General features: G+C 42.6%; 1 protein-coding gene across 3 annotated transcripts in view; it reads right to left on the reverse strand.

Annotated features, from left to right (window-relative positions):
* GSR (glutathione-disulfide reductase) overlaps positions 1-21160 on the reverse strand; it is a 136695-nt gene that overhangs the window by 31830 nt on the left and 83705 nt on the right. For all 3 annotated transcript variants that reach the window (XM_029601607.1, XM_029601618.1, XM_029601598.1), the window contains 3 exons: positions 19662-19761; positions 17108-17194; positions 10981-11139 (listed from right to left, as the gene is read on the reverse strand). In XM_029601607.1, the coding sequence (XP_029457467.1) occupies positions 10981-11139; positions 17108-17194; positions 19662-19761 (346 nt within the window). The remainder of the gene's footprint in view (positions 1-10980; positions 11140-17107; positions 17195-19661; positions 19762-21160) is intronic.

The raw sequence follows: 21160 nt of genomic DNA on the forward strand, positions 1-21160 counted from the left end.
CGACCTTTCAGAAGACTGTAACGAATCTAGCATTGAAACAAGTTCCACCTCCATCTCTTTCATTACATTATAGGCTGCTTAAACAATTGACATTTCTGGATACAAGCGTTATTCTGGTGGAGCGGTGGAACCGGGAGGGGGTGTTTCTGCTAACTCCGGCCATTATTAATGCAGCTTTTCGGCGTATCTCACAACTCTCAGCTAATATGTATTACCGCGAAATGCAGTATAAATTCCTTCGTCGTGGGTATATATCGGCCCAAGATGCATTTAATGCCAAAATAGCATCTACGCCAAATTGCCCACGATGTGGATTGCACTGGGGGTCCTTGTCTCATGCGTTTTGGGCCCGTCCAAAGATACAATCTTTCTGGCAAAAGGTGGTACATTATCTAGAGCTTGTAATAGATATACATATCCCCCACTCTTATTACTGGCTATTATTTGGCTGCATTTCGCCCCTGCGGGTGAGAGTTTTGGGATCCCGATTATTTATTCAGAAAGCATGCCTAGTGGCGAAAAAGATTATACTTGCCTCTTGGAGAGATCCTACTAGCCCCTCGTATTGGGCCTGGCGTAATGGTCTACACCACATGATGCAGATGGAAGCCTCCTCCGCGAGATTTTCTCCTAGCCAGAAGAAGAAATTCATGGCTGTTTGGGACTTATATCTACAGACTCTTCCACAGCGGGTACGAAGTTTGATAATTAATGAGTGATAAACGAGTCTGTGTGACCTTCTATGGACTTCCTTTATTCTCCTATTGATCTGACGTGGTAGCGATTCGCTGGACATATGTCAGTTAGTTTCCTTGAGGAGTGGGTGGGGGGGGGGGCTGGGACAGTTGTATGTTATTGTATTCATATGTTGTTCATTACATCTTGTATACCCGGGGATGACTCAGGAACACGTTGTCCTCCGGACTGATATTGTATTACCTTGTGTTATTTTAAGGCAAATAATAAAAAACCGTTTGAACATAAAGGACCAGGCACAGCTATTCCACCTGGGAGGAGCTCTTCCCCCAGAGAATAAGACTTCAGTCCATCTAACCCTTAGAAGGGTTAGATGGGCTTCGGGAAGCAGATGGAGTCCCAGTATATGCTAAGACCTGTTATGTCTAAGGTTGGTAGAAACTCTGTTTAAAGACTGTGCTATTGAAAGACTGTGGGTTGCCTGAGGTTAAAGTGAACTACTTGCAATATTTGATTTCTGTTTGCACTACCTGTTTTGGAATACCTGAAATAAAGGTCTGCTGCCATTTTTGTTTTTTCACTGTAAATAAAAGGGCACTTAAGCCACAGACAGAGTCTACTTGTGGTTACCTCTGGCAATTACCAAGCCACTCACCGCTTGAGCACAGCATATTCTGCTAAGCTTTGTGGCAATACCATTTGATACACAGCCCTTACCTCATTCTCCCATCATACAGAATCAATAGAAAGGCCTCTTTGACAATCCTTGATGTCACTATGTAGTTGCAATTCAGATACATTTGTTTTCATTATGACTATTTTCCCTAAGTGCATCACTTTGCACTAGGCTTCTAAATGGCAGATGAAATTTAATGAGGGAAAAGTGCAAAGTGATGTATATAGGGAACAATAATCCTAACTATAGGTACACAATGCTGGGTTCTATATTGGAGTCATTACCCAGGAAAAGGACCTTGGAGTCCTTGTGGTCAAAACATTGAAAATCTCAGTTCAGCGTGCGGTGGCAGTCAATAAAATAAATAGAATGTTAGAAATGATCCGAAAAGGAATGGAGAATAACGTGGAAAATATCTTATTGCCTCTATAGCGAGCCATGGTGCAACCACACCTTGAATACTGGGAACACTTCTGGTTGCATCTAAAAAAAAAAAACAAACAAGAAAAGGTGCAGAAGAGAGCAACAAAAATGATAGGGGAACCATTCCCTTTCCTTTATGATAAGAGGCTACACAGGTTGTGTTTCTTCAGCTTGGAAAAGACAGCTGAGAGGATAATAGAAGTTTATAAAATTATGAGTGGGGTAAAACAGGTAAATAAAGGATGATTATTTACCCTTTAAAATAATACTAAAACAAGGGAACATCCAGGAAACTAACAATGAATAGTTTTAAAACAAATCATAGAAAGCATTTTTTCATGCAGCGCACAATCAAGCTGTAGAACCTGTTGCCAGAGGATGGAGGTCAAGGTAATAAGCACAGTGGTGTTTAAAAAGGTTTGGACAGTCACGTGATGTGGTGATCTGGGATAGACGTGTCTGCCCCAGCTCCAGGTGACCACCTCGAGATCCCTATTAAATCTACGGCATCCGCAGCTTTTAAGGCTCCTCAGAACATCTGTGTCGTCTGCCTATGAATATCGATCGGTACATGAGCAAATCGCCGGCCACCATGCCTCCCAAGTTGGTGAAAAAAGACAAAGAAAAAGCTAAGCTGGGAGATGACAAAATGGCCGCCGCAGGGGAAAAACCGACCGCAGGCCTAGCAGATGAAGAAGCGATATTGGCTTTAACCAACGCGGTTACTGCGGCCCTGGCTCATAAATTGGACAAGATCTCTGAACAATTGTCTACGCTACAATCCGCGCTGGCGGAACTTCCCCCTCGAGTGGAAACATTAGAGCTCCGAGTGGGAGTTGTTGAAGACGAAGCGTTAGCCACGGTGGGTAAAATTCTCAAAATGGAGAAACAGATCCAGACACAAGAAGATCGCATCGAGGACATGGAAAACCGTTCGAGGCGAAATAATTTGCGCTTCATTGGGATCCCAGAATCTATACCGGATTTGGATCTGGCGGATCAACTTACCCAGTGGCTTCCATCAGCGCTTAGCATCCCGGAGCAGCTGGCTTCATTAAAAATAGAGCGGGCTCATCGCCTGGGAAATAAAGCTGGCCCGAATCAGCGCGCTCGAGTGGTGATAGCTCGTATTTTGGATTTTGCGGACCGGCAGAAGATTTGGCACGCGTCCAGGAAGATTTCACTTCTTAAATTTCAAAATGAGCCAGTTCGCATATTTCAAGACTTTTCGGCGAGGGTCGCAGCAAAAAGAAAGGAATTTGGCCCTGTGTGCTCACAGCTTGCGGTTAAACAAGTGCGGTTCGCACTACAGTACCCTGCTAAATTACGCATTTGGCACGAAGGGCAGACACAGGCCTTTGAATCTGTTCCCGAAGCACAAAAGTATCTTCAGTCAGCTCACCTCCTGACCCGAGAAGACGCCGGAGCGACAGCTTCGTCTTGAGCTATAGAAGACGCCGATTTTTAGGCGACGTGTGCTGATGCTTGCAGGTTATTTTGTTAATTCTCTGGCATGGATCGGGTCAGTTCAAATTTGCAGAGGAGTTCTAAGTTTGAGTTAGTTCCCCTGGTACGTTTCCGGGGAGTACTGCCCCGGTTATTCATGATGCGGAGACTCTGATGCAGTGGCAGTTTACTTTCCTGTATTTTTTCCACTATATCTCCGATGATTGCATCGGGACTCCCTCTCTACATCGATTTGACAACTTTATTTTTGGTACTTTGGGCTAACTGTCTAAAGGGGATACTTCCTTTTTGATAAGTCTGGATCGATTGCGGATTTTTGACTCTAGCTGCTTTATGATTAAGAGGTGGTCACCTGAACACATGGTTTGGCTCCTACTCTCATTACTGAGAGCTTGCAGAGATGGGGAATGAATGGTGGGGGGGGAGGAGGGGATGGGCACGGGGAGGGTGGGTGGAGGGAAAGGGAGCTCAGGGGAAAGTTCTGTCCAAATGGCAGCGGGTGCAGGGGATACTGTTTTGTAATTTTTGGGTTCCTGCATTGTTCCTTTACTTTGTTTTCATGTTCTGGGGCTGTGTTCCATTGGGTAGCACTGATTTTACTGCATTGTCTGAGTCTAAGTGTATAACATGCTTTCCTCTGCCTTGTCTTCATGATCTAATGACATGGCACCTAAGGTGAATTATCTGAGCTGGAATGTTGCAGGTTTGGGCACACCGGTCAAAAGGGAGAAAGTATTAGCCAGATGTCATGAAGATAAGGGGGATGTCATTTTCTTACAGGAGACACATATGACAGACAGTGAACATAATAAGCTGAAAAATAAAAAGGGGTACACTCAGGTTTTCTTTTCTTCAGGGACCAGTAAACGAAATGGTGTTGCCATATTGATTAAAGGTTCTATTCCTTTCCAACTGGAAGCGCAATGGTCAGATACGGAGGGACGGTATATAATTATTAAGGGTGTCTTGTATGGTGCCCCTATTTTACTGGCATCCATTTATGGCCCCAATAAGTATGATCATGGGTTTTTTGCTCAGTTGGTAGCCCGGGTTTCAGAGGCGGGTTCGGCTTCTGTTATCCTAGCTGGGGACTTCAATTGTTTAGCGGACCCCCTTTGGGATAAATGTTCAATAAGTCCTACGTCTCCTTTAGGCAAGGGAAAGGGTATCTCCTTTTTATGTCGTACCTTACAGCTTGTTGATGTGTGGCGGGCACTCCACCCTTCTGAAAGGGATTATACCCACTATGCTAGGGCCCACCCGACTAAATCAAGAATTGACTACATATTAATCTCGGAGTCCCTGTTCTCTACAGTTGAGACTGCAGCGATCGGGACCTTAGTTATATCAGATCACTGCCCTGTACTCTGCACTCTGGGGGAATCCACTAATGTACCTTCCTTGTTTCAATGGCGTATGCCGGAGTGGCTTGCTACAGACACAGCCTTTAAAGCATTTCTGATTGGGAAGTGGGAGCAGTATATTGAGTTTAATGGGCAACACATGGAGAATCCAGTCCTTTTCTGGGAAACTGCCAAGGCTGTTCTCCGAGGTGACGTTCTTCAATACACCATTAGAAAAAAGAAACAGCAGAATGCTCAAATATTAACTTTGGAGCGGAAGCTGAAATATTACAAGGCTCAGTGGAACAGGGAGAATACTGCTCTTTGGGAAGCCAGATTTAGGCAAACTCAGGTGGTTTTGAATGATTTATTACACCAAAAGGCCACTGGAAATTTATTCTCCTTTAAACACAAATTATTTTTACATGGTAATAAGCCAGGCAAGCTATTATCTCGCTTGTCCAAAACAAAAACCCCTTCTAAATTTATCTCTCATATTAAGAAACCAAATGGCTCACATGCTGTCACCACGTCTGAAATAGGGCTGGTGTTTCAAAACTTTTATAAGCATCTGTATGCCTCAGAACCTCCGAACCCCATAAATCAGACTTCTTTTTTCCAGAATTTACAGTTGCCTGTACTTTCTGATTTACAACGGGACTCTCTTAACAGACCCATTACGTCTTTGGAGATAGCGAAAGTCATATCAGATCTCCATTTACATAAATCACCAGGGCCAGACGGACTGACTTCCTTGTTCTACAAATCCCTTAGCGGGCATATTGTACCGTCCTTGACTACACTCTTCAACCATATGATCTCTAGTGGGGTATTACCTGATACAATGAAAGTGGCAGCTATCACGATACTGCCTAAACCTGGGAAAGATCCGGCAGAACCAGGGTCATACCGCCCCATTTCCTTACTCAATCAGGATATTAAGGTATATGCCAAAATTTTAGCGAACAGATTAAAGTTTGTGTTGCCCGACCTTATCTCCCCAGAACAGACGGGCTTTGTATTTGGTAGACGCCCGGTGGTGAACATTCGTCGCCTATTGATCGCTTTAGAGAGCTGTCATCGTAAGGACTTGGTGGATCCTTTGTTGGTCAGCTTTGACGCTGAAAAAGCGTTTGATCGGGTGGCTTGGCCTTATCTCTTTGCTGCCCTGGAGAAATTTGGCTTTTCGGGGTCATTTCTTGCAGCGGTTCAACTACTATACCGGGATCCCAAGGCTTTTATTTGTAATAACGGCTCCACGTCTCCTTTATTCACTTTAGAGCGGGGTACGAGGCAAGGTTGCCCTCTGTCCCCTCTTCTCTACATATTATCCCTGGAACCTTTAACTCGAAAAATTCGCCAATCTTCCTATATTACAGGTATTAAAACAGGCCCTATTGAACAAAAAATGATGTTATTTGCGGATGACATGCTAATGGTGCTCTCTAATGCCCGGAAGACTTTACCTTTCTTACTTGAGACAATACAGACCTTTGGCACTTTCTCGGGACTGAAACTCAATCTCACTAAGTCAGAAGCCCTAGATATTACAGGCTCTCTTCAGCCCAGTTGGCCAGACTTCCCATTACTTTGGGCCCAAGACACGATTAAGTATCTGGGCATCAAAATACATAAAGACCCTATGTACTGGTACAGATGCAATATTATCCCCCTATGGCGCACATTCCAATTAAAACTACAGAGTTGGAAACCCTTACCTATATCTCTCTCAGGCAGAATAGCCTTGGTAAATATGATTCTGCTCCCTAAACTTCTATACATCTTGCAGATGGTTCCTTTTTATTTGAAATCAAAGGACATACGTCTCTTATATAAGCTTTTGGGTGCTTTTTTCTGGAATGATAAAAGGGCCAGGATTGCCTTTACTACGTTAATCGCACCTAAATCAGAGGGTGGTTTGGGAGCGGCGAATTTAAGATACTACAATATTGCTTGTTTACTGCCTACTTTGCGGGAGTGGCTGGGTTATAGCGGTTCAACAGAAATTTTACGGTTGGAACAAGCAGCCCACCTTCCGAGAAATTTGGCTTATTTATTACATTCTACTGGGGAGGATCTTCCTCGGAGCGCTTCCCAAGGCCTAGTTGTAAGAGGATTGCGGAACTGTTGGAAATTTCTTAGACAGTTCTTGAATCTTGAATGGAAGGTATCGTATTGCTTGCCGTTGCTGCATAACCCAGACCTGCCAGCGGGTATACCTGTTAAAACTCTGACCAAATTACGTGAAAAAGGAATCGTGGATTTGCTCCCATTCATGGATTTACAGACTAATCATGTTCACTCCTTTGCCTACTGCTGTGCTAATTTCGGCTTTGATTCCTCTGACTACCTTACTTACTTGCAAATTTGTAGTTACATTTGGCATTCGGTGCTATCCTGTAAGAGGGCAATCACCAATGGGCCTTTTCAGAGATTTATACATATTAGTGGACTTAAAGTGGTGAAGCTTTCCATGTATTATAGATATCTGCATGAGTCTTTTCGTTATGCTATATATGATAGTAGTTCTGCTGCCTGGTCCAATGATTTGGGATCTGAAATTACGACCAAGGCCCTGTTACTAAGTGCCCGGGTTGTACAAAAGGCAGTCCTTAGTGTGTACATGCGAGAACTACACTTCAGGGTTACCCTCAGGATGTTATTTTGGCCAAGGAGGGCCTTCCTTGCTGGGATTGCCTTATCAGGGGCGTGTCCAAAATGTTCACAACTTAATGCCTCTTTGTTACATTGCTTGTGGGACTGTGTGATAATACAACAATTTTGGACTATGATTTCCCAACTTTTTTCAGAGCCCTTCACAGCGAGCCTTTGTTTGCTGGGAATTCGTCCGTCGCATGGGGCCACGCAAGCGCCGAGGACATTGCTACTTCATAAAAGCCGGCTGACGGCCCTTAAAATTATTCTACGTCATTGGATCTCATCTGCGCCCCCATCTCTACTCGAATGGAAGGATGCCATGTTGGAACTTTATCTCTTAGAGCGTAAATCGCTTCCACTGTCTTCACAGGCCCAGCGAACTAAATTCAGCAATGTATGGTCTCCCATTCTTCAGTCGCTACCTTTAAATGCCTCTGACCTGACCCACTAATCTAGATGTTGTTAAGTACTTTCTTCCATGAGTATGTTGGCTTGGCTGCCCATCTAGTATCCATACTAATATTCTGTTACCTGGTGTTATGAGGACAGTATTCCAGTGTTTGCATGCTTATCCCTTATATCTTAACCCTAGTTGATGACTAGTGAATGTTTGGACGAATGTACACCTGAGCGGCATGGGAGGGGGGAGGGAAGGTGATAGGGTGGGGATTGAGCTGGGGAGGGTGAGGGTGGGGTGTTTTGCTTTGTTTTGTTTGGTATACTGCTGATATTATATAAGAGTGTACAGAACTGTTGATGGTTTATGGTTCACAACTGGCCCTTTTGGTTTCTTACTGTTTGGTGTTAAGAACCTAAGTTTTCTTTTCTAATCTTTGAATGCTGTATGCCTCTTCTAAAACTTTAATAAAAATCATTACAAACAAAAAAAAAGGTTTGGACAAGTTCCGTTGCTATCCCTAGAAGTGGGTAACTACTTTGGGATTGACTTGACCTGGACTGGCCACTGTCAGAGACAGCACGCTGGGCTGAATAGACCTTGATCTAACTCAGCATTGCAATTCTTATGTTCTTAAGATCAGCCATGGAACACTGCTAACACACGACATGTGCTGTATCTGCTACAAAACACTGTCCCAGGAGCCCTGTTCACCAGAAAATTTAGACTTGAATTCTGTTTACTGATTGGGATAGTTCTATTGAAATATTTACTGATCAATTGCACTGTTGTTGTTTCAGCCCCTCCAATGTTCAGAGCAGTGTACAGTGAAAATATTCATAAAAACAATAAAAACAAAACAAAATGTCAAAATGAAAATCAATACTGAAGCTGAGCAAAATAGAAAATGGAAATGCTTCAGCAAAGAGATGAGTTTTGAGGACCTTTTTAAATAACTTGGGATCACTGGTGAGGCATATGGCTAGAGGCAGAGAATTCCAGAGACCGGGGCCACAGATTGAAAAGGAGCACTCTCAGGTTAAGGCCAAGTGTGCTGCTTTGATGTGTGATCCTTTCTCATCAGTAAGAAAATGTGTTGCACTTGAAGGTGAATTATAATTAGAACTTAGGCCATGCTAACCTTTTCTAATAATGACAAAAGACATATAGATCATATGTTGTTGAAGTAAAATGCAAAAGTGAAACTGTGATTGGTCAATATGAATCATGTCCCTTTCTTATTTGTGCTGTATAGCTAATTATAACTAGGACAGGTCATGCTGACCTGATAACTGATCATGATCTAAGACATATACTGCTATCTCATGCTGACTCTGTATTCTAGAATATATGTGTCTGATTGTATGTACTGGATTTTGGGGAACACCTGAGAGTTTGCTCGAAGTGAGGTCTTCCTCGCATAGCTACATTAGAAAATAAAAGTGGTGCCATCAAAAAGGAAAGGAAAAGTAAGGATTTTTCCACCCGAATCCTTACCTCCCCCGGGGCAACTTGACATCGCGCGGTTTATGCGCCAACTGGATTTGGTTGAGGGAGCCGGGGATTTCGGTGTGAGCCCTTGCGGGAGAGAGCGAGGAGCCCCTGCGGATGAGGCGTCCCTCAGCCCCGACACCAGGCCGCCCCCGGCGCAGCGTGACCCCGATCGAGTTTCTCCCCAGTCACTGGCTGATGACGCGGCAGGAGCGACGGGGGGGGGGGGGGGGTGGAGAGCGACTCGTTTCAGACGCCGAGAGCAAAGGAAGCCACTCGCGAGGGCATTGCCCCGGTCGGAGAGGCGCCGTGGAGGATCCCAGAGAGGGTGACTGGCCCCGGAGGAGGAGTAGCAGAGGGGCTGTTACCGACTGGGCTCCCGATTGACAACTTGCCCGACGCTGAGGGTGAGTTCATGCAGCTAACACCTAGACCGGAGGCAGTGACGCTAGAGTCACTGTGGGACTTGATGGCGGGCCAGGGCCATGCAATAAAGAGGTTGGAAAATAAAATGGACTCCCTAAACTATAATTTCCAACAGAGAATATCAGATGTGCAGACGCAAGCTGGAGAATTTAGGAACAAAGTTAAAGAAGCTGAAAAGAAAATCCAAATTCTTCAGACTGTAAATGCAGCTGTGATCAGAGAACAAATTGCCTGTTCCAGGCGTTTGGAAGCCTTGGAAAATAATATGAGACATCTTAATTTACGTGTACTAAATTTTCCAAAGATAGCCGGGGAAATCCCATTTACTACTCTGAAGAGACTGTTTAGAGAGGGCCTAGGGTATACAGATGAAAAGATGCCTTCAATTAATTTTTGTAAATTTATGAGTAATAGACCCTCGAATTTAACCTCTACTCCAGCTCCAGCACTACCATTAAACCTGACAAGTTTTCTTGAAAACTCCGATACTGATGTTATAGAAAGAAGTCCATTGCTAGTAGCTTTTATAACTGTCCAAGATTTAAACGGAGTTACGAAAAATTACTTCAGAAAATTTCCTTTATTATTTCACGGTCAGGCTGTTTGTATTTATCCTGATTTAGCTCAAGTTACCCAAATTAGGAGGAGAGAATTCCTTACTTTAAGGCAAGAGGTGGTTTCGTTAGGCTTTTCATTTAAGCTTCGTTATCCCTGTAGATGCACTCTGAATAAAGGAGATGAATGCTTTATTTTCCTCCAGGTTGATCAACTTCGCCAGTTTGTAGAAGCCCGTAGGCCCAATACATCTTCCCCGGCCGATACGGGGTTAGCTTAAAGTTATAAACCCAGTTAGTTCTATGTTAGTGCTATTGTTTTGTAAGGTTACGGGTTCGTAACATTTCTAAAAGATCTCTCCAAAAATTTTCCCTGCCTCCAAAATTAGTTAGGGATTACTTTTACAGAATTAAGATAAAAGTTTAAAAGAAGGATATGGTAATAAATATTGTGGAATTGTTTAATCTCTTTTGTTTAGGATAACTGGCTCATTGGTATATTTGGTATATTGGAATAGAATATCTATTCCCTGTTTCTTCATTTGAATTGTTTATTGTACCAGTTAACGTACCATACCTGAAATAATTTTTTTTTTTTTGTGATTGTAACAATATTAAAAATGCATAAATAAAGAATTAAAAAAAAAGAAAAAAAGAAAATAAAAGTGGTAACACTGTACTGTAAAGATTTGCCTATTTTCTGTGGAACAAATTAGAGGGAAATCTTAAAATTCTCCCCACTACCCCATTTCTCACTTTTACTAGGGAGCAGATCAAACAAGAAATGTTAACACAAGGGAATTGAGGTGAAATGGGCCTTTAAGGGGTAAATAAATAACTCAGACTTACCAGATTGCCTAGGTTGAGCCCATCTGTGTTAGGGTCTCGTCCAATTGCCCACAGCAGGCAGTCCACGTCCTGGATGGTAGAGAAGGCAGGCTTCCGACCAGGGGGTGAGCAGATCACGGAGAGCTCCAGACCTGCCGCAGTTTTGGTAACAGATTTCACCTAGCAAGAACCACAGACATTGGGTTACAACTCCTAACATCGGAGAGAAGTCAGTCCATCAGAACCAAAGATACTAAAAGAAAACCTAGTGTAGTTGGGTGGAAATTATAACCTATAATGTTATCAGTGGCAGACCGGGTGTTACGTTTGTGGAATGTGTTAAAAAATTCCGCAGCAAAAGTTTGTGAAATTCTGTAGCAATTTTGTGGCATATTTGTGCATGTTTACAGACTACATTGTTTAGCAATTATAAATATTTTCTTTTACAAAATTAAAATAGCTTCCCAACTTTTCTTCTGTGTGTCTATTTCATTTCTTTTATTTCTTTTATATTCTCCATTAAGTACCACTGAAATTTAAGCTGGCCGCAGAGTATAATGTTTCATTTACTGCCTTGCTGCTGGTGCATTTTGCCCATCAAAGTCCTTTTGTGATTTTTTTCCTTGGCCTCCCCTTGAACTGTGTTTGGAATAACACTGCAGCAATATCTATAATTCAGACTAGTGAGCTACAACAGCAGTGCAAAACAAGCCCTACCTCTGTTCAACTACTTTGTTGGTTTTCTTTTAACTAAATTTTGTCATCTTTTTGTTTGTGCACAGTTGCTGCAGGGAGAATGGAATCTAGAGCCCAGGGTGTGTGTTTTTTCTGAGGCTGGTATAGAAGAGCCATCCAATGATACCAGACTGATATTCAGTGACAGCTATCCTTGTGAATGGGGAGGGGAGTGCGGACAAACTGGGGCAATTTGCTGCAGGCCCGCACTTCAGAGAGCCCCACACTAATATCTGGACAGCCGGTAGGACACAGCTGATGTACCAGAAACTGTCTATAAAACTCCTGTTGCTACTTCAGGATTCCTTGGCTGCCCAATGCTGCTGCCTCTTTCTCTCTCCCCCATCCTCCAGTGGGGCTGTTCATGACCTCAACCTAACATTTCCAGGTTCTTGGCCCACTACTGGCCCCACAACCAAGGAGGAACGGATGAAATGTCTCTCCCCTTTAGTCTCCAATCTCTGGAAGGATCCCTCCCCCACTCGGGCATATTTGCCCTGAGCTCTGCACTCCATTAGGGTCAACCCTGTCCAATGACATCAGCTCCAGAAAGCAGATATGCTGAAATTTGTATCCCCTTTCCACTGTGCAAGCAAGAAAGTGTACGCTGAGCACCTAGGAACTAGGAGATACAAAGCAGTCAAATCTGAAGGGCTCTTTTCTTTACGGTAATATCAGTGGAGGGACACATGGAGGGTGGAAAAATAGATAAGGCAGCTTGAATATATATTCTTACATGTTTACTGAATTCACAATATTTTTTTCTATACAGTTAGAACATAACATTAACTCATCTATGAGAATACAACTACCATACTGTATAAAATAGTTTATTCATATAATAATGTTACTACTTACAATCAGCATACACTAAACATTTTTGTGATATCTGTAGTTGATAGGGGCAGATTGTAGGAAAGTATCAGCCTTGGGATTTTTTTCAAAATAGGCCCACAGGTCTGCCAACCTTGTGCATTTTCTGTACAGTATGTGCTTCAACAGCTCCCAAAAGCATGCTAAGTCGACTCTTTAGAGGTACATCATGTGATCTGGAACTGAACTCTCTCTAATGTAAATTTCAAATTTTATCCTAAATAACTAAGAAGAACACCCCCCGAGACCAGGGATGAGCAAACTGAACTGCAGACCCCCCTTCTATTTATTCAACTGGTTGGCCTCCTGTACCCCCTGTCCAAGTTTAGTTAGCATAATAAATGACAGCAGAAAAAGACCCTAGTGGTCTTTCCAGTCTGCCGAGCAAGTTTTTTTTGTTGTTTTTTTTTTAAGGTCATAACTTGTCACTCCATGCATGTTACCTCTTTTCTTCTTTTCTATCCTTTAGCTACTAGGGATCCTTTGTGTTTATCCCATATCCTTTGGAACTTCATTCCCATTCTTGCCTTCACTATTGCTTTGGAGAGCGCATTTCATACATCTGCAACTCTTTCCATGAAAAAATATTTCCTAACATTGTTCCTGAGTCTACCCCCTCAGTGTTTTATCTCATGGCCCCTAGTTCTACAGATTTCTTTCATCGGAAAACTATTTATTTTTGTGCATCATTAATACCTTTCAGGAATTTAAAGGTATGTATTGTATCTCCCCTCTCTTACAGGGGATACATATTCAGGTCCTTTGGTCTCATCTCATATGGCTTTTGATTAAGACCCCACACCATTTTGGTTGCCTTTCTCTGGACCACTTCCATCCTGTTTCTATCCCTTTTGAGATATGGTCTCTCTCATGTATATGTATGTCTTGGATTCTTAACCTGGTGTTAAAGACTTTTGCCACCAAACAGCTCTTGAACCATTTGCCAAGTGATGAGGCAACTACACTGCCAACCAGTGACTCAGACAAGCACACACATTCTGCTGTTGTGCTGCTGCTCATGTACTCACTTTCAGGTAAATTTTCAAAGAGTTGCACAAATAAAAATCAGCACAAATGCCTGTAATTAGCATATACTCATATATATGCTATTTTAGAAACCTCAAAATACACATGTAAGTAAGGGTGGATGAGTAAATTTGCTTGTATAAAAAGGGCCGGGCCAGGGGCATTCCAGGGCGTGGCCATTTATGCAAGTAAGTTGCTATTTTAGAAAAAATTTACAAATGTAAATTTGGCAGCTTACATTTATACCTGCTGTATACCTGGAGTAAGTGAACATAAACGTCTTAAAAGTGAAATACTGATTGGGTGGGGATGGTCTGGGTGAAATAGGGGGAGTTCAGGCTGAACAGCCAGGAGTGTCTCGATGATCTGGAAATGGACTAGGCGAATTGGTAATTTCATTACGGTGTACATTTTAGAAAATCTTGTGACTTACACACCTAAAAGTTGACGTACGGGAGGTAAAAGTGCGTAAATTATGCAGGTAAAATCTCCACACGTAGATTTTTAAACTTAGATGTAGAAATATGTGAGTATAGAAGTTGCACACTACTTAATCAAATATATTCCAATTCATCTGGCTAAATCTTGAACGTGCCACATATCCAGACAAATCCCTACTTATCTGACTAAGTAGCAACAATTTTCAAGACAAGTTCTGACTTATCTGTCTAAGTAGCAGCAAAGGTGCTACTTATCCGGATAAGTCTTAAAAAGCTACTTATCTAGGTAAGTCAGATAGCCAGATAAATCTAAAAAAGCGCTATTTATCTGGCTACCTGACTTAGCCAGATAAGTTGCACTCTAGGATTTATCTGGCTAAGTAGCAGTTTTGCCATTACTTAGCTGGATAAATGGAATTTATCTGGTAAGTGCAATATGTATTTGCATTTTATTTGTACCCGCACGCACACTTTGCAGAGTGCATTTATGTGTATTTTATAACCTGTGTATCTCATATATACCTAGGTGATAACATACTGGAGTAGATTTTTGCACATCCATAAACAAGTGTATATTGATGTGCGAGCGCATGTCCCACCCCTTCTTGGCACCCTCACTCTCCAGGAGACTCACTAATTCCACAGCCAGCCACCCCTCTCAGAGCTCAGCTGAGCCACCTCAGACAGAAGCCTCATTAACCATATACAGGCATTTCCTCCTGGCTCACCCCCTCCTTTTCTGTGACTGTGATTTGCCTCCAATTCTCTGCCCCCCCCCCCCCCCCCCCCCTGCTATTCCATTGCCTTCCCATTGACTTGTGTGCTACACAGTCTGTTGCTTTTACAAATATGGTTCTCCAGGCTCGGCTCTGCCTCACTATTCCAAGATAGGGAGGACAGAAGTGGCTCATGCTGCCAGATTTCTCTGGGGTTATAAAATAGAAAATTCAGTAATAGCTGAGACTAGGGACAGCCAGTGACACAAAGCCCGAGATGAAAATCCTGCCTCATGGAGTCAGTGTAGCCACGGCCAGGGTATGGATATTAGGCACCTTAGGTGAACCTTACAGCCTTGTGTCCCCTACTTTCCCAACATACAATTAAAAATGATGCATTTATAACAGATTTTACATGAAAATGGACATTCAAAATACAGTCTTCTGAGGTAAAAATACCATTTACAAAAACATGTATATTATATTTACAGGCACTGCTGTGGTGCCAACCAGAAAACCCTGCTAAAAAGACATTTGGAACCCATATGGTATTAGGCCTATTACTATGTGTGTTGGATGTGGACTTGGCCTTTGGAAAGTTTTGCATAAACTGAATTACAACACCGTAAATCTTTCATACCAAAATAGCACTAACTCCCAGCACTAAAACAGTAACAACGTTACCTATGAAAAGGCAACATTACGAATATTACACAAGGCCCTAAAACACCAACAGACCTCCTATTAGGAAAGCAGAACAAGTAAGGCTTCTAAAATCCCTACACAGAAGTTACACGCTAGCAGAATCTCTCACCTCAGTTACACATGCAGAACACAGACAGACCTTCACCAAATACAAAGTAAAGAGACCATAAATTCTAAACAGAAATGTGCAGACAAAAAACAAACTGGAAAATGCAACAAGTCAGACTTTGTATGCAGTACAACAATGGAAAAATAGAAACATCACCATTCTTCATAAAACAACAATAAAATCAAGAAGTATAAACAATCATAATAGTAAACCATGCTAAAAGAATACATATTTCAAAACAGTTGTTGAATAAAATATCCAATAATTAAAAATTAATATAAAATTTAAAACATTTTCACAAACACTAATGAAGTATTTAAAAACAGCAGACACATCAAACACCCAACAATTAAAACCAATAAGGCTAAAAAAAATACCTGCTCTTAAAATAAATAAATAGAATACCTCAACTTTAGATTCCAAAAACCCTTAGATGGTTGGGAGTGGGGGGTTGTGCACAGATTTTCTCCTCTCGCTCTCATATACACACATTCTCTAACAAAACACATATGTTCACTGACTCACATGTTCATGCACACACAAACTGCATATTCTCATGTTCACTGACTCTACATACAAATGCTCAGTCACACACAGACACACTCTCACACATTCACTGACATTCTCATTTGCTCACTAATGCACACAAGCTTTCAATCACAGTCACACTCTATATGCTCACTCACACACTTTCTCACATGCTCACACACACAAATTCTCAGTCACACATTTTCTCACACACTCACTGACACATGCACACGCTTGCCAAGTCACATTATCTCACCCACATATAGTCACACACACTCACATTCTCACTGACTCATACAGACTCTGACTGGCTCACTCACAAACTCTCTCTCCCCCTCCCCCAAAATGAAGAAAGGGCAGCAACTTAAAAATGTTTTTGCTCACATTGGTGGTTAAGGGGATTCAAGCAAAGCCCCGAGATAACAGGGTCCCAGTGAGCTGGCTGGCCAGCTGTTGCTGCGGGAGGTGTCCCCTGCCTTAGGAAAGAACAGGATTAAAGGCCTTGATACTTTGTTATTTTTTTGTCTACTACAGCCTGAGGATGAGCGGTCCTGTGGCAGAGGGCAAGGAGCCGGTAGAGAGGCAGCAGGGGGAGGCCTACCGCCTGCCTCCCACAGGGAGAGGAAGAACCCGAGCTGGTGAGCGGAGGTAGCTCCACTATTTCCTGCCTTCAGGGCTGAAGGTAGGAGAGAGGGTCTGAGAGAGCAGCGAGATGAGGACTAGGGAGCCACCACCACAGGAAAAGTCAGTGAGGAAGACTCTCAGAGAAGATTTTCACTATGGGAGAAGCACGGATGGGGACCTGGTGTTGGTCACAGTGTTCCTGCAGGCATGGGGCCGCTGCGACCAACACTAACCATGTCATTGGCTGGACCAGCTCACCAGGGCATGCCCCAAGCCCTGATAAGCCAATCTGCCCTGGGTAGTTGAATCCTCCCAGAACAAGCTATGAACTGTAAAATTCCCCTAAAACAAATATTTGACCACATAAGAATGATGCACACATTGAACAGTACCTTTGAATACTTCCATACTTCAACGCCAGCATTCATAAGCTCCTGGGTACAATTTGCACTAATCATGGAGTCAAAGGTCCTCAGAACCTGCTCAGAGTCAGTAAGAGTCAGTCAAGAGAACGTTTGCACAGACACAAAAGCTTTACATATGCCCTCACTATTTCTAACAATAAAGGAATATAAAAAACATAAATAAATAAATGTTATGATAGCATCAGGCACTGGCGGGCCCTTAAAGCGCTTCTGGTGCACCACTCTCCCTGGAAGAGATAGTTGACCTCCCAAGGACTGCTTTGCAGCTCGCTTACTATTATGTGTGTCTTGTGCTCTGCCGTCTTCCGATCGGCCCAGTGGGGATTGTCTGGGTTGTTTCTTTTCCCCTCTCTGGCATATTCTTGCCTTGCCTGTCTGGACTGTTTGCTTGCTATCAAGGTCCAGCTTCTCAGTAAACAAACTTTGTAGATAGCCCTGAACCTGGTTCTGTGGTGGCAGGCTTATGTCAACAGTAAAACCACATCCCAGCCAGGGGATTCTTAGACAGCAGACTCATGTCCTGACATGCTACAAATAGTCAAAGATCTTGCAAAGTGGTCAAAGAATGCAAACTCATTAGACACCGTTTAAAAGCTGCAGTACAGGACAACTTTTTCACCATATGCTTGCGGATTCCTTTGGTCTTATTTCTAATTCTCCTTCCCTATTATTTTTTTTTTTATCTAAGTCTAATTCTTATATTTTTACATTTATTTTTTTATTCCACTTTTCAGCACGTCAAAGCAGGTTCCATTCATTTACTGTAGGTATGTTTTGGAGCACATGCAGTTTTTAAAACCCTCCTTCCCCAAGTGCAGGCTTCTACTGATTTCTTTGTGGTAGCTCAGAGGTAGTCTGCAGCACGTTTGCATACATTTGGAAACAAAAGCCACCTTATTTTAATCTTTCAAGTTTTAAGTGGTTTGTCATCAAAAATATATTAAAATGAGTTTTCTAACTTGTGTGTCTGATTTTCTTCTGTTCTTTTCATGACTTCTTTTATTTATTTATTTTATTTATTTAAGATTTTTATATACTGGCATTCATGAAGAAATCACATCATGCCGGTTTACATATAAACAGGGGTGTACAAAAAAAACAAAAAACCAACTAAATAACCTAGAGGTGTAGAAGGAGGCAGTTACAAATAACAAGGGAGATAGAACTGGGAGAAGCGAAATAAAGGAGAGGAAAACAATAGCTGTAGGAAATTCCATTAGCTATTTCCTTTCAGTTTCCCCCCCTCATTTTCCCCCGTTTTTGTTTTCTTTTCATTCCTTCATCTTTCCCTCTTCTTCTATCTTCTCAAGACAATTTCTTTCTCCCCCTTTCAAAGTGGCCCATTTCATCTCATCTGATTCTTCAGCATGGAGACGTTTCTGGAGGAAAAGCCCACAAGCAATTCTTAGCCAGGTGGATTTGAGAAAGCCACTGCTTATCCCTGGGAGCGAGCCATAAGAACTGGATCTACAAGTAATGGTGGCCTGGAGCTGTGGGCAGACAGACAGTCTGTCAGGAGTCTGTGATGAGGGGCGAATTTTGAGGCAGTTGCCACGACATCACAGCAAAGTAGGGGCTTTGGTTATATTTGTGTTTTAAAATATATTAGTGTGACGCCTGCACAGGTTTCTAATGTGTGTCTATAATATTCCTTGTAGAGGATGTGATTAAGAAGGAGTTTTCAGAAAATAAAAGATGAGGGGAATCAATTCTTTTTATTGGTTTAGGCTGCCTACTGAACCATCGAAATTTAAAGTTGTTTGTACTGCTGTTTTATGGAAGCTTTCCCTGCAGCATGACACCAGCCATACCCATCACATGACAAAATGCTCAGGCTCTTGTATGTTTATGTCCTGTCTGCTGGGGCTCAGCTTGGAGGTGATACATTTGTGCTCTCCACAATGGGGGAGGAGGGGTAGAGCTGGGGAAGGATTAGGAAGGCAGCAGAGCATTTCAGGATACAATAAACACTGACACACTTAAGTTTCTTTCTGCAGGGGTGAGTGGTGCAGGCTTTCTTTACAGCCCTCAGCCAGTAGATGATCCTCAGAAACCCTCTGTGATTGTCAAAGAAAGGAGGAAAGGTAAAAAAAAACAAAAAAAAAACTAAGCAAAGTTAGTAAAATTCAATTAGACATTTGTTCATTCTGGCAGATATCTTGATGCCATTTATATGGCAATGTCTCCTCCTACTTAGCTGATCTCACTAAAAAAAAAAAAAAAAAAAAAAAAAAAAAGAGGAAAGTGACTCTCTTTGGTCTGGCCTGGTGTACGTTAATAGGAGGACGGTTTTGCATTTAGGGTTTTTGAGCTGATCAATCAGCTCACCAGCCAGCTTTTACATTTTACAGCACCTGAATGGAGAAAGCACTGCAAAATGTAAAATAATCTTCTGATTCCCAGCTAAAAGAAAGCCTGGAATGTGGAGACTAAGGGGAATAGGAAGAAAGAGGAAAAGAGAGAGAGAGAGAGAGAGTGTATGTGTCTCTCCCATTTTTGGGGGTAATCCACGATGCTGCACCTTGTCTTTTCGGATTAGGAGTGATGTCTTGGATCCCAGTGCCGAAAGGATGCCTGCTATTTCCACAGCAATATATCCTGCGCCTACAATTACACTGCACCTGAAGGAAACACAAGGCCATAGTATCAGATAAACTCATGCTGTGGCTAAAACCAGCCTTGGAGGAGTATGCATAAGGCCCCTGCACTTGGCGGAGTTCTTCTCTGTCTTTGCCCCCATGCATTCTGCATGTTCCCCCCTCATTTCCAGTGAAGTCAGCACTCCAGAGAGCCAAACTATTCCTAGCAAAGCTTCCGGAAAACCTTCAGCACAAATCTGAAAGTCTTTGGTGGGTATGTAGTTGCTAGGAGAGGCAGAGATCACGTTTGCTTACACTGGCTCAACAGAAAGGGCCGAAAGAAATAAGGGCAGAGGTTGTGGCCTGGTGATTAGGTCAATGGACTGGGACCCAAGAGATCTGAAATCATCTCGCATCTGCCACGGCCACTTCATCTTCCGCCACCTCAGACTATAAACTCTTAGGAGCAGAGTGATTTGCTATATTTGATTGATTCGATTTATTCTCTTTTTAGGCATTTTGAAACGGATTACATGCAGATATTTCCCTGTCCCCAGAGGGCTCATAAGTTTTTTGTACCCCGGCAACTGAGGGCAAAAGAGGCATTGCCCAATGTCACAAGGAGCAGCAATGGGATTTGAACGCTGGTTTCCCTGGTTTGTAGCCCGCTGCTCTAATCACTAGGTTATTCCTCCACTCCCTATGCTTCAGGGCACCAAATAAATGCTAAAATAAGCATGGACAGATATAAAATCACCATGTTCAATTTTCAGCAAAATATTAATAGGGAGGCAATCGCAGGGAAGAACTTTGCAAGAGCCAAGGAGTACAAAAAGCAGGCATGGAAATCCTCATGTGCAGCAATGCCATACATTGTTAAATAAACCAAAACCAGAAGGGGCTGGCTATTAGGATACAAGATAATCTTTCTATCAAAATCTTATTTCAATGGTTCTCATCTGTGTTATCAGGAAGGCCTTCATCAGATCCACTGTCTCTCTCATTTACATTTATTTTGGAACCTGGAGCCCTACCCCTACCAACACATGACTAAAAAGGCACCATCATTGGATTCTGAATTTAAAACCAACAAAAAAACCCCAGCATAATTACAATAACACATATGTGCAAATTTCTCTCAGGCATATTCACTGTGGGTCTCCTGAAACCCTGACTGGCTGCAGGGGGGGCGGTTACCAGGACAGGTTTGGGAAGCTCTGACATAGGATCCCTGAGACTCTTCACCAGCACATAGGAGCCCCTGGTCCCACTACCCCGGAAAGCATTGTTGTGTAAAACCGTACTACAAGTCCCACACATGGGTCAGTGCAAACAATGCTGTCAGTCCTAGGAAAAGCATCTGGTCACGAGCGGGTAAATAATTAAAAGTAGGCGGGTTGGTGCGAACTCCACAAGTACTTTCACCTGTGGAGTCTGCACC

Source organism: Rhinatrema bivittatum, chromosome 1, assembly GCF_901001135.1.
Source record: "Rhinatrema bivittatum chromosome 1, aRhiBiv1.1, whole genome shotgun sequence".
NCBI classification, from domain to species: domain Eukaryota; kingdom Metazoa; phylum Chordata; class Amphibia; order Gymnophiona; family Rhinatrematidae; genus Rhinatrema; species Rhinatrema bivittatum.